We start from the raw sequence: 14,878 nt of genomic DNA on the forward strand, positions 1-14,878 counted from the left end.
ACACACACACAGAGAGAGAGAGAGAGAGAGAGAGAGAGAGAGAGAGAGAGAGAGAGAGAGAGAGAGAGAGAGAGAGAGAGAAAGTTATTCAGGCAGCTGTTGAATACCTGGTCTGGTGCTCAGCTCCAGGCTCTTTAGGCCTTAACCTTTGACAGGTAAAGCCTTGTTCTGTTCCTTGAAGCACTGGTTAACTATCTCATGAACAGATTGATTTACATCAGTGACCAGAGAAGGTATAAAAAGAGTAGCTGCATTCTACTTAACACCTGTTGACACACACTGCTTGGACTTTCTATAAAGTCCTGATAGAAAGGGAGAGTGGGGGAGAGAAAAGCGGTTGGCAACATGGATTACAGATTATATGTGATTAACTGGAGCTCCTTGACCACAAAGCTGAAATTAAAATATTCAGACGAAGCACTTTTTACTTATGAATCACACACAGAAAAAATTCACAAAGGCAGGACTGCCAGTAAATTATTGTGTAAAGAACACAATGATGCAGAGCTATCAGTTCTATCTGCAGTCTCTGGGAGTTTAATGTGGACGTTTGTATTTGTGTGTGTGTGTGCGTGATGATGATGATTGACAGTCAAATGTACTGCCAGTCTGGAAATAACACACAGTACGTATGAAACCCAAATCTGTATTTAACTGGACTGACACAGGCACACCAGCAATGCATGCTTTTTTTCCCCCAGCCACCTGTGGTTTAATATAACTGTCTCAGAACGAACAGGACCACAGAGAACTGTTAAGAAAGTGTTGTACTGACACGCATAGTCCACTCGAACCAACTTAATAACACACTGGCCTCTGTGCCGGGTTTAGAAAATGTACCACACACATGCTCCCTCTCCATTTCTATGTTAATTTCCTCTCTGTGCCCACATGCCACACCGGAGCAACAACATAGCACCTTTAAACAGATAATCAGCCCAAATAGCTTGGACTGGACACAACACTCAGTTTAGGTTGGCAAACACAGCAGGAGCCCGTGTATGACTCTACAAAGCCTCTCTGAATATACAAATAAGGGCTTATTCTGGACTTTTTCTCTGGTGACTCATAAGTTTAGATTCAGCAGAGGCAGTTTGTACGTTTTAGGAAATTGTCTTATTGTTTCAGTCTGTAGTTTCTATGCTTGTTTCTATCATTCATTTTCAATAATATCCCCCAGTAGTCTTTAGTGTGCTCACCAATGAAATTGCCTTTCCCATCTCTGTGCCCATTTCCTCTATAGTGTGAGATACAGCGCAGTGCAATGTACTGGAAAACATAATGACCTAGGATAAAATAGGGATTTTCTCAGTCAAGTGTTGAACCTCTCTCTACAGTTGTTTATACACTGGATGAAAACACTAAACTGGTTTGTACTGACCATTATAATCTACTGATGACACGGACTATGATGGTCACTATCAGAATATTGGCTACAGAAAGTGTTATCTGTGTGTAGATGACTGTCTTTGGCAATACATTACAAGAGCACATGCAGGGAGTAATCCGGTAGTGGTCTTACTATAACTATTTGCATTTGGCCTTATTGCCTTTTAATGTCACTGAGAATAAACTAGCTAATGTGATGTTTCGATCCACCTGTAACATCCCATTTACACCAAAAATGGTCTTCCAGCAGATACATTAGAGAATATCTGACCACCACAGACTGAGAACTAGGTTACTTCCATCCATAAAGCTGGAGGTATTCTCAAAATAATCTAGTCTGTTCAACAAGTCTGACGTAGCATAAACAGGTTAACATGCCTCAATTTTTCTTTTAACTCAGTCAGACACAGTAACAGAGACCAGCCATGTGAGTATTAAATAAATCCATGTAAACTAGGTTATTGGAAAGAAATGTTAATTATTCAAAACCTGCTTGTACTTCCACTGATCTGCATTTTGCTGAGGATGTGTACTTTGTCTGGCTTCTGATCTCAGCATCAGTCGATGACATCTAACAGTGACTGTGAGGAGGAACAGGAAAGGCGTGGGGAAGGAAGAAAGACAGAACGGCAGAGGAAAAGGAGGACAAAGGGAATTAATGCCAGCTCCACGCTGGCTTAGAAAACAAAGGAGAGGCACAGTTGTGAATGTTGTATGAGGGGTTAGACAGATGTTAACTCTTAGAGTCGAGGTTTCCACTGTCTCACTCTTAGTGCTTTCAGCTGAGGGCTTTCCAGGGCTGGAATAGTGTGGTGTCAGTGCTGTGTTTGTTCCTATTATTGACATAACTTCTAATCAATAACAGATGATAGTCTACAGGCACTTGGACAGAATATGCCCACCACCCTGCTTTTAACACAGTAACAACTACACACACACACACACACACACACACACACACACACACACACACAGAAATACATGTAAACTACTTCACAGATATGCACACACAGCACATTGGCACACATGGTGAAAAGATACTGATCAAACTAATAATACTACTCACAAACAGAATATGTCTGACAGATGTTGCTTCTTTTCATAAACTGTCAGTATGATTTCACATTGTAAGTGAAAGAAAAGTGGAAAATAAATTACAAACCTTCAAAATCAGAAATAATCCCCTCCAAGTGTGGATTGACTCCAGAGTCAGACATCTTTTCACTCATGAAATATCTCACAACTTCTTTGTCTTTCAACTTTCAAGTGGTTCCCTGTCAAATCTGAACAAATTCCAAAATAGAGTCACTGAGAAACAAGTCCAAGCCCACAGCTCTAGGAGCAACTTTTTTTTCTCTGACTTCCAACCAACTTTTCTATATCACTGCATTCAGGCTTCAGAGAGAGCGAGAAGGCAACAGGCAAGTCTCCTCCCTTCTCCTCCCCTCCCTGTAGCTAGAAACACTCTCCCCCTTCTCCCTCGAGAGTGTATGTGTGCATTTCCCCTACCCCCCACGCACTCGTGCGTGCACGCGCAAGCACTGACGCAGACAACAGACCCTGTCATACCCTGAGACCCTTTACGACCCAAGGTGCTCTCAGGTCTGATTTCCTCATTCAGCCTCTGAGCAGCTCTCACAGTGAAAGTGGACGAAATGTCACACACACTGTCACACGGTAAACTTTAACCAAGTTAACCTGAAATTAGACAACATCCCCTGTTGAAGTGAGAGTTTGAGGCTTCAGTTTTGGGTGAACAACCTCCAAAAACCAGCCTGGTATCACCTAATGGCATATGCATAACGACAATTTCTTGAGTCAGTTTGAGGATTATCACTACACATTTTCATGTGTCCTTTCATGCTACATTATTGATGAATGACACATTAAAAGCTTAAACTGAGTAGACAGGATTCGCAGAATGTTTAGCAAAATGTTAAAAGTGGCATGTTATTTATAAGCCATCATGATGTCATGTAGCTAAAAAACTGGCTGGCATGTTAGCTTGACTGCAGTCACTTCTGTGGTAGCCGATTTCCTGTGACAGAAAAACCTGAGCGACTTCTTGTACAAAGTTGACATTAGGGGTTTGCAGCAGAGCCTCAGGGCAATCAAAGGGTGATTCGTGCACCAACCTGCCCTTTGTGACACCGTTATCAGGAAGAACATGGGAATTTGAGCACGGTGGACACATCAGACCTTTAAATCCAGCACTGAGCACCGACGAGCAGCTGGCTTTTGATGTAGTGGGTATGGTTACACTGCTGCTCCTTGAAGCTGCTGTGGCCAATTTGGTGAACGTTCTTTGGAGTATTAGAGAAACACTGTTGAAAAGGTGTTGATAAAATAATCTGAAGTGATGAAATATCAAAGTTGGCCTTGTGTTTACTTAACCACTTCCACCATCTCCCTCTGGGATGTGCCACAGTGTTACTTGTTCATGAATCTGCCACAGAAACAAAGCAATAGCGATGATATCACTATATTGGTCATGAGTGAGCAGCTTTTTGCAACTTCCTGTCTGCAGCAAGGCGAAACTGCAAATGAGATTTTGATGAATTGTCCCTGAGCCTTGGTCATTTTGACCATTCCCACATTAATGGTTATAGTCATAACAGTTAATGTAGAAGTTGGCCCCAGCTCAGCCTCAAAAGAAACTTAAAACTACAGCAAGGACCACAGGAATCTGGTTATTTCCACTTCCAGATATACAGGAGATACTGTCGCACATCAGATGCCACAAATCACATACAGTTTTTCAGCCTTAGTGAGAGCACAAAGGCTCAAAACACTGCTTGGCACTTTTATAGGCTCCAAATAGTTGGGAAATCCCATTAGAATGAAAAACTTCTTTCAAAGGGGCACTAATAGGATGCCAAGCCCACCCAGTGGCCCCTAACCCTAACACCTGAGAGGTCGATGGTGACACAGAATAACACTGTGCGTTTATGGTGCAGTCTGGTTGTTTTATAAAACTGCTGCAAAGGTGTCTCAGGATATAAAACAGAATGTGGTGCTGGTGTGCGCACAGTATTTGTATGTATCCATCAATCAGAAACTTTACTAGGTAGAATATAAGTCCCCTGAGAAGCTTGTTGTCATATGTTGTGCAATTAAGCTTCAAGCCCATTTTGTAATACAGCACATAATATGCATCACACATCCTGGCAGCTGCATCCTTTATAGTTTATGTGTTGGTTTGAGCTTCCCAGCATGTGTATGGTTATTGTACACTATGCACATGTATGAAAAAAAAAAAAAACCCAAAAAACAAAAAAAAACTTTGTATGTACTGTAACAGTGCGTGCACACAAACACAAACACAGACACAAACACACACACACACACACACACACACACACACACACACACACACACACACACACACACACACACACACACATATATATACAGAGAGAGAGAGAGAGAGAGAGAGAGAGAGAGAGAGAGAGAGAGAGAGAAAGAGAGAGAGCTGTACGTAACAAAGCATGTGCTCCCTCAGTGCCCATGCAGGCCCAAGTGCACTGTAAACCATATGCCACAAGTATTCAATTAAACCAGAACACATGGTATGTGAAATACACACCTCCACCAGCCAGTGTGTATTTATCTAAACATGGATACACACTCTGGGCTGGCTGTGAGGCAAAGCTCAGCGACAGAATAAGGGAAAGCTCCAAAACAACATCTGGAGCAGCAGAGCATGTGTATGCGCGTATGTGTTTGTACCAGAAGTAACATTATGTGATCATGTGCCTGTGCATACATGTTGTGTAAAATGTCAAATATTCATGTACACCAGCATTTAAATATCTTTGTTTTTATGATAAGATGACATTTATGCAGGAGGCATTTATTATTATGCAGCTTATATTTTAGGCTGTGTTGCTTGGTCATTTTAAGACAAACAGGAATTCAACGCAACCACAAACCTCACACAGCCTCATATGCAGGAAGATGCACAAAACCAAACTCTATTTGCACGATTTGCTCACATGGACTAAAGTGTGCGGTTTCAACCTTTATCTAAATGACACCTCTTAAAGTTGATCAGTTCAACCAACATGCACAGGATGTATTAAAAAAGATTACACTTATGAATGTGAGTTGAATTAACTCACTTATTGTAGCTGAGCCTAAATAACACGCTGTCAGTGCAGAAATATTATCCAATTAAACAAGAAAGAACAATGAAACTGAGGGTGCTGGAGAAGTAGGAAGAGTTCATTGAGAGTAGGCACATACAGCCTTGTTTTAACCCAGATCACTCTATGCCACTACTCACACAGTATATGTATGTTTTTATTAATATGACAGTTCTTTGGAAAAACTATTATCCTTGAAGCTTTTAAATTGGCCTAAAAGCTGTGTGGACAATTTATGCTGGCAGCAAGAAGACTGCAGTGGTTTTAAGACTTGGATGTTACTCACTGCGTAGGGAGCTGTTCTACTGAGCACAAATGGCATTTGTAAAATGGATCTATGGAGTCTGTGTTATCTTGGTGTAAGCAAACCACTGGAGTATCACATGAAAGTTCAGCTGTTGACAACTTGCCAACCTCCTCACATATGTGTCACTATGAAGATTAGAGTTTGCATATTTGTTCCCCGTCTTTTGGAAGGTGAGGGATGATAAAGGTTTAGATGCAGCTCTTCACACATCTTCATGCTTATCTATAAAATGATTTAGAAGTGTCAGTGTGATATGCTGTAATTTGTGGTAAAAACATATTTGAAATGCATATTTTATGGAACAAAATAAAATATCACTGTTATGACTTTATTGTATTTTGATATTGAAAAATAGATGTCTGTTAAATAAGGTGGGGGGGTGAAAGCATTTTTGTAACATTTAGAGACTCAAAAATGCCCTTTATGGGTAAAGTGCATCTTGTGAGTTAAATGCTGGCCAGTTATCTTTATTTGTGAATGAAATGTGTTTTGAAAATGCACTCATGAAAAGTCTGCAAGTTAATAATAGTTATACACTGACTATTTTGTGCATGCATTAAGTTCCCCACACTCAGCTTGGTTCTGTTTTTAACAGTTTGACAGCCCTCGTTGTTCTCTTTACCCAGAGCTAACCGCAAGCTGAGCTGCTTGTAAACAATCACACTTGGCTCGACCTGTTTCCATCATGTTGAAAAATGTCACCTGTCAGAAATCCTCCCTCAGGATGACTGAAGGTGGAACTTCCCAGTCCGTTTCCTGTGCTCCCTGTGCTGGCCGTTTTCATGGCTCCCTCACTTATCATCACTAAATAACAATCTGAGAAACAATATGAGGTGAGATACTGGGAGGGCAGTGGGAGGAGAACTGCGGGGCGTTCACTCATAGAGGATATCCTGTACACTTCTTTTATGGAACATGGCGAGCTGAGTGATTTCCTTGATTTCCTTTGACTCCAGGTTCATGTGTGTTTGTGGTGGTGGGTGTGGTTTTGTGCACGTGTGTTTCAGGGTAAGAGTATACAGTGCTCTGGGTGGATACATCAGCACTTCCAAAACTGTACATTCGTGTGTGAACAGACGCAATGGGAGACAGTGCGCTCACATACCATTAAAGTACCATTAAATTTGTGACCAACTTAAAAGCAACATTGAACATTATGTGCTGCCAAATGTTGGCTTTTAATAGAAAGAGTGATGCATGATCATTCACACTATGTATTAGAATATAGTCACAAACTCAGTATGGGTCCTGGCCTTGACCCCTTCATGTCAACAAATGCAAGCGGGTTTTAATCACCTTACGTCCCTGAGGGATGTGCACCAACAGGTCCTTTCAAAATCTATCAAAGAAGGCTGTAGCTGTCCTGCTTGTAACCCCCAAGTCCAACTACTGAATCACTGCTTTTATTGTTGTCAGTGTGATGCAAAACAGGCCACAGAAATACTGCAATTAGTGTCATCTCAACTGACAAGACATGGATTTTCTTCCTGTTTCATTGGCAGAACATGAAAAAAAAACATCACGCAACCATTTCTCTCATTTCCAGACTGAACACTTTGTTTTTCTTTTCCTTTGTTGTATTTTAAAGACAGTGTGTCACCAATTAGCAATTAAAGCAAGTCAATGTGGTGACCATACGGGACAGTCAGGGAAGATTATGTGTCATATTGAACATATTATTTTAATCCTGAACAGGCGAGGATGAGGAAGGTAGGAGGTGCTCAGAGTCAGGGTGGAGGAAAATGCAAACGTAATCAGGGGGGGTGAAAATGGCATCTATGCACTGCAGCCTCAGCTCCTATCTTTATCAAAACAAGGTCTGAAGGGATCAGGAGTGGGTGGGACAGGGGCTGAGGCTGAGGCTGCAGTCATGACAACAGGCCCGAAACAGAAACCAACAGCACAGGTTGGAAACTAGGAAGTAGCTCAGCCTATGCAGGACTTCCTCAATTGAGAGGAGTGAGGAGGGGGAAGGAATCATGCCTGACAGCTGTGATTTCACGGTGGAAAAATAGCTAACGTTTAGCTTCCTCACCTCTCTACTACACTATCCTCACCCCCACTGGAGTCAGTCTTTACTAAATTCCTCCATCTCCCATTAAAAAAAAAAAAAAAAAAAAAAAAAAAATCCCTCCATCTGCAAAATATGAATCATCCACATGGAACATTTCACAGAACTTAAGGAAATGGTGGCTGTACCACAGAGGACAAAATGACACTGCAACACTGCCACCAAGTGGTAATCAAAATAGGTGTGCGGCGTGTCTGTACGGCTCACTGAGCTCAGCCACTTTATTAACGGTCGAATTAAAGGCTAATTTGCAGAGTGTAGCTCAGCTTGATGTCCAGCCTTAATCACTGTAAGATGCTAGATTAGTCCTTATCCTCACAGCGCAGACTGAACACATATGGGCCTGAACAGAAGTTCCATTGAGTCTCCATTAACACTAAACAAAGCACACATTAAAACCAATTAAGAGTTACTGATTAAAGGAGTCAAGAAGAATTGCTGATGGGAAATAGCCACGGCAGAAGCTTCTGAGTGGGACAGAGTTATAAATGCCATGGTGTACAGACTCTGGTGCAAGCTAAACATTCCTCAAAAGAGTCTGCTCTGTGTCGAAAACCAAATCATATTAGCTGACATATGAGCTCTGCTCTCATGCAACTGTAACTTAAAATAAACCATCTGTGTCGGTCTGAATTAATCTGACAACTGGGCTCCTCAGCTTAAAGCCCAATCATATGATGACGGCATGAAGATTTAACTCTGTCCATCTATTGACATATGGTAGTGGTGCACAGGATGTGGGTCAGCTGTAAGTCAGTATCCGACCCAAGGCTGCAACTCTGCACTGGAAGATTATGCATTCTCATTCTGGGAAGTCGTCTTTGACAGCGTATCACATGAGGTTTGCTCAGTGTCACTCTGCATATGGTAGTTATTCAGAGACAGTGTGTGCACTTCACAGTGAGCTTAGCCGTGGCTGTTCATTCAATGAGAATGAGAGGAGACAAAGACTTCTGGTTTGTGGCTCAGACAACATCTATGAGAAATAAATCAAAGGTAAAGCTGACATGCAGACATACGTACGTAAAGACAGACAGGAGTTTCTAAACGGCTGCTCACACAACTGACCAAGCAAAGCAAACACAACCAGGGTGGCTTCGAGCTGACTGCTGCCCCTGCTGAGAAGCAGCTTCCTCTCAAGTCTAACAAAGAAAAGAAGAAAGAAACTCCCTCCTGAGGATAAAATTCCTTACTGTTAAAGTATCAAAGAAACTGGAAAAAGCCACAACTTACCGGCTATTCTGTCTCGCTCCATAACTCAACAGCTACCTCAAATAACCACATGTAACCTCTCCTTTTTCTCTCCTCTCCTCCCTTCCCTCCCTTTTTTTTCTTCTTCATGGAGACTTCCCCTTTCTCCTGACTTAGTCACCCTGTCCCCCTCTTTCAACCCTCCCTCTCTCCTCCCTCCTTTTCCTCCCTCTGTCTCCCTTGCTCTTACTTCCTCCAAGTTTTAATGTCTTCAGTCTGTCAGGATAACAAGTGAACGGAGCAGACATCCGCAACCATGTGCTAGTCATATGGAGTCCCCCCCTCTCTCTTGGCTTTCTTTGCTCATACATGTGATGCAGGCTTTTATCCCAGAGACACACAAACTGACACTTTTTCATTTTGCTTTTTTCTCTTGTCCCTTTCTCCTGTATTCTCTATTATTCCCATGATAATGAAGCAGCCTGACTTTTTCCTCTCTCTCTCTCTCTCTCTCTCTCTCTCTCTCCTCTCTCTCTCTCTCTCCTCTCTCTCTCTCTCTCCTCTCTCTCTCTCTCCTCTCTCTCTCTCTCTCTCTCTCTCTCTCTCTCTCTCTCTCTCACTCACCACACACACACACCTACACACAAACACACACACACACACGCTCCCCTGACACTGAAGCTGCATTGTGCCTTTTGAAACAGAGCCTCAGCCCATTCGACCAAAGGTCTTCATCTGAAAATAAACTCGCCCCACGTATTACACGAGTAAAACCATCCACCAACAACACACAGTCCTACCATGTCATCATCACCACATACTACTTGCAATATCAGCATGTAGAAGCCCACATAAAGCTGTGATACAAAGAACCGATGAATGAAGTGCTTCTCAATAAAGCTTGTTTACAGCAGCTAATAATTAGTCTAGTATGAACTCCGCCAACAAGTTTCTCACCTCCAACATATCAAGTGAGTGCCTTTCAGCTCAGCTCTATAAGAAATGACTTTGATGTTTCTCACAGTACGAAAGAATCATTATTCTGTGACCCTAAACCAGATTTAGCAGCAAAAATAACTGGTGTTACCAGAGAAGCACAGTAATACACACACACACAAACACACCTACACACACACACACAAAACACGTCATGCTCAGACTCCGGCCTCTGACCATCAACTTGCAGCTCGACAAGTTCAAGTGCCACTTAACGAGCCGTCGTCTTGGTGAGAAACTCTCAAGACGCTGCAACACACGCAATCTCACTCCCACCCGTCATTGTTTTTCGTGTCAGAGAGAGAGGGAGAAGGCTCAACACAGCTCACTTCCTATTCCTCTTTTCTTACAAGGAACATACCTCCTCACCCCATATCTTCCAGATTTGCACATAGCAACAAGACTAGCTTTAGCAATAAGCATAAATATGGCCCAAAACAAACTGTCTCCCTGTCCACATACACATACTTAGTCAAGCAAATCTTATATAGAGGACAGAAACACACACACACACAGATAGAGTCAACAGGAACATCTCTCTTGGGTGAGGCCAGTGCTTGGATAAAGCAGTGATATGACCTGCTGTTTCTCCAAACATGCAGTGATGACAAATGCCTCTCTCTATCAGACGTGCCCTGATACAGGGAAACTTCTGAAGAGACTTGACAAGTGTTTTTTTTGTTTTGTTTTGTGTATTTGTGTTTTAAGATTTCAAAGATTGTAAAAGAAAGAATCTTCACCTTATTTCACATTTTACAACATATATTTATAATATGAACACAAACGGTGGATGGAGTATTCTAAGTAATACAGGACAATTCGCACACACATACTTGCATACACACACACACACACACACACACACGCAACTGCCTCTCCCCTGCAGTCCCCGGGCCTTTTCTGACATCCACAACAGAGAAGTGAGGAGAAGCAGAGCAGAGGAGGCAGATTAGGGATGTTCAAATCTAACTGTACTGTGAGAATTTGAGTAGGTTTAGCCCCATAAGGGGCTCTGACTAAGATCGGAGTGAAAACAGGATTTATTATAAACCCGTTCAGATTTATCTAGTTCTGTCTTTTCTTTTTTTGTTTGAATATAGAACTTTTTTTTTTTTTTGTAACCAGAATAGTTATTTTAGTGTGCAAGTCAAGATGTGATTGTATTGAGTTAGATTAATTTAAATACCATTATAGTTAAATTACAGTTAAATACCATTATGGTGGGTGCCTATACTTATATATGAATGCAGTATATTCATATATATTTATAGACTCTTAGGTTTGAGTCGGGGCAGTCAGCCTCAGATTTGTTTTATTTTGTTAGTAAGGGCGAAGACAGATAAAACTATTCAGGACTGTTTTCCACTTGTATGGTCAGTCCTCTCTGTGCATGTGACGGTGTGTTGTTTATACACTGTATTTTAACTTTCTATATTTGTGCAACATTGCTGCTGAAGTACAGTCATATTCAGGCAGTGACCCAAATCAAAATTCTGTTCAAGGTTTTAAATTAAACCAGAAATCAGGATAAAAGCAAACAATTCCCAAAGGAGCCTTTTGGTGTTGAATCCATATGGAAAGCTGGATGCTGGTGCTGTGACAGAGGTGTGGTTTTAAAAATAGAGACATGTCTGTTTTGGCCGCTGGCTCTTTCTGTCTCGTGATCATTTTCCAGACGTAAAAAGCTGCAGTTAATCACAGGGTCAGGGTAAAAAAAACAAAAAAAAAAAACACATGAAACACACAACATGTGCTTATGCATTTGTTGACTCACTCTCATATGCATAATACACAAACACATGTTCTGAGATACATGTAAACACATACATATGTGAGGAGCTGCCAGTGCATTTGTGCGCACATGGGGCACTGCTACTGTCGCATAATTTATTTAAAGCTGTGAGTAAGTTAGTTGCTCTTCTCTTCCTGTTGTTTGGAGCCAAATGGCAGCAACAACAAACACACACAAAAATAAAAACCTGTATAGCAGGTCCACCCTGCAGTGTGCTCCTCTGGCCTCAGGACAAAGAGCAGTGAGTGAAATGGCAGCCTACTCACGCACTCACACACATGAATGCATATTCATGGAAACGCACACACACAAATTTGAATGGTGTTGATAACTTGGTCGGAGGACCTCAACTTACAAAGGAATTCTTCATAATAAGCAGGATTATGGGTGTGGCAATAATTTCTTTTACCTGCAACATTAAGTTGAAAGCACGGCATAATTTCATTTTAAACAATGAAAGTATTTCTGGCATTTTATTATTTATTCATTTAAATATAATTCATTTTCCTAATAATCTTGCATAACCTACTTTGGAGAGGTAAAAATCATCCATGTGTCCTTGGTAAATTATTCGCTCCAGTGCTCCAGAGCATTATCTAAGGAGACACTGACCTTTCAGTTTTTATTTAATTTTTATTTATTTTTTAATGAAACAGTATAAGTATAAATTGAAAATAAAAAGAAAACATCATTAACTTAATACATCTCATACAGGCATATTTATTTTGGGAATTATTTGGATTTTCCAACAAGAAGCTTGTAAAGGACATAATTCAGACAGACCTGATGCAGAGAGAACAGCGAGCAGAGAGGGCCTGAGAGGCCTTACTCATACCTTTCACCACCTCCCCTCTCCATCATCCAAACCTGCTGGCGAGATATAGTCAGACCCACCCACCACACATACACACACACAAACATATACACGCTCAAACTCACACAAACATCCACTTAAAGCCAGAGACACACATACACACACAAACTAAAAGGGTTATCCAAGCAGATTCCTCTTGCATGACAGTACATCCTGTAAACACACATAGAAAACACACACACACACACACACACACACACACACACACTCAGCCTCTCTCTTTCTCAGACTCACACACACACATAGAACTAACATGTAGCCTATATTTGCACCCAACAAGGCAGATGGTCATGAGGCGCAGACGGACACGTGCGCTTGTTCACTCATGCGAGACAAACTCAAACACACACACACACACACACACCCCACCCCCTGAAAAAAAAAAAAACCTGAATATTGCACATTGATTAAGAGTGGATGGAGAGCCTTGGGGTGCACATTAATGTAAGCCGTCACTTTCAGAGCATGACCTATGGCCAAACGCGTGACTCAAACATGATAAATTTAATTACATAACAGTTGAGCAAAAACACTCACCAGCATGCCAGCCAACACTAAAGGGATGCCTGCAGGGCAGCGATGCACAGTGAAGGAGAAAGAACAGTGGGAAGAAGATAAAAGATAAAAGGAGAAGAGGAGGAGCGGGCACTGGGAGCAGTGAAAGGGGTAAATGGAGGGGAAGAAGAAAGGAGATAAGGTGAGGGAGGAGAGGAGGAAGAGGAGCTGGAGATGCTTGTGTCTTCAGGGCTGAAAAACACTGTGAGACAGATCTAACACACACACACACACACACACACACACACACAAACACACACACACACACACACACTATCTAAAGGTGGAATTATACATGTGCGCCATGGTGTGCGGCACTCATGCCACAAGAGCCTTTACTGTACTGATTTATAGTTCATTGTCAAATTTCAGCTGCTGATACTGCACAGGGATAAAAAAAATATATATATGATGAATGATGGCTGAATTCCATTTAGCTGCTTCAGCTTCAGGGTCCTGGTGTTGTTGGTGTATGTTGGCTCACTGTCACACTGTCCTGCCTTATTAAGATACTTGAATAGAACAGAGCCAATGTTAATGTTATTAGCAACACCTGTGACAAGTCAAAATGTCCACTAAGAAAAAGGCACCAAGTATACAGTTGGCTGTGTTAACATTATATTCAACACAAACACTATTGCTAGTGTTTGTGTTCCAGAAAATGAGAATATAACTGTTTCCTCAGCTTGCTTGATGTTTCCTTCCCTTCTAACAATCTCCACCAGCACTGGAAGCATGAAGGTGAAAACAAAAGCAACCCAAGCTGACCAATCACATAGCTGCAGCAACCCCAATGTCCAGTTATATTTTTGCAGAGTTGCATATTAGTTACTTTGAAGCCTTGTGTATAGCTGCCATAACTCTTTCGTGAACGAGTATGAATGTGGCTTCAAGCAACAGAGGCGCAACTACCAAAACATGGACACAAAAACATTATGACACCACAACTGCACTTCACACTGTGACATATATCTGTATATCAACATACCTAAGCATGCTTAACTGCACACAAACACATACTTTATTGCCTAAAGCGCCCCCCCCCCCCCCCATCAAAAAAAATCCTGTGGGCAGTGAAAAAGAGACCACAGTGTGAAGTGGCCCTGCTGGTCACAGTCTAATGACCTCACCAGAGCACTACGCCAAACTCATCTTCCTCCATCATACCCACTTATGTGCACAGAGAGAGAGAGAGAGAGAGAAAAAGAGAGAGAAAGAGAGAGAGAGAGAGAGAGAGAGAGAGAGAGAGAGAGAGAGAGAGAGAGAGAGAGAGAGAGAGAGAGAGAGAGAGAGAGGCACTGCTGCTGCTCCAGCTTACACATCCAACCTGGGGCATGTACAGGGACGACACAACTCTTCACATCAGTCATCCACACAACCCAAATTTAGAACCAGACCCCATACTCACATGCAAACCATGAGGAAATACATTTTTGTACATGCAGAGCTCACATCGCTTCACCCAGAAGGATTTCACTTTTGCTTTTGTAAGTGCTGTTCTACTGAATTGGGGGGAATACCACAATATGGGCAACCCATCCTCTAAATCACTGTGGTT

General features: G+C 41.8%; 1 protein-coding gene across 3 annotated transcripts in view; it reads right to left on the reverse strand.

Annotated features, from left to right (window-relative positions):
- sept9b (septin 9b) overlaps window positions 1-14,878 on the reverse strand; it is a 71,521-nt gene that overhangs the window by 47,431 nt on the left and 9,212 nt on the right. The window contains exon 1 of one of the 3 annotated variants that reach the window (XM_041035691.1): window positions 9,146-9,182. The exons of 1 other annotated variant lie outside the window; for it this stretch is intronic. In XM_041035691.1, the coding sequence (XP_040891625.1) occupies window positions 9,146-9,167 (22 nt within the window). In that variant the 5' untranslated portion in view covers window positions 9,168-9,182. Of the gene's footprint in view, window positions 1-2,551; window positions 2,677-9,145; window positions 9,183-14,878 lie in introns of those variants that run through there. One more of the 3 variants, XM_041035690.1, reaches the window with a different exon arrangement.

This window comes from Toxotes jaculatrix, chromosome 4, assembly GCF_017976425.1.
Source record: "Toxotes jaculatrix isolate fToxJac2 chromosome 4, fToxJac2.pri, whole genome shotgun sequence".
NCBI classification, from domain to species: domain Eukaryota; kingdom Metazoa; phylum Chordata; class Actinopteri; family Toxotidae; genus Toxotes; species Toxotes jaculatrix.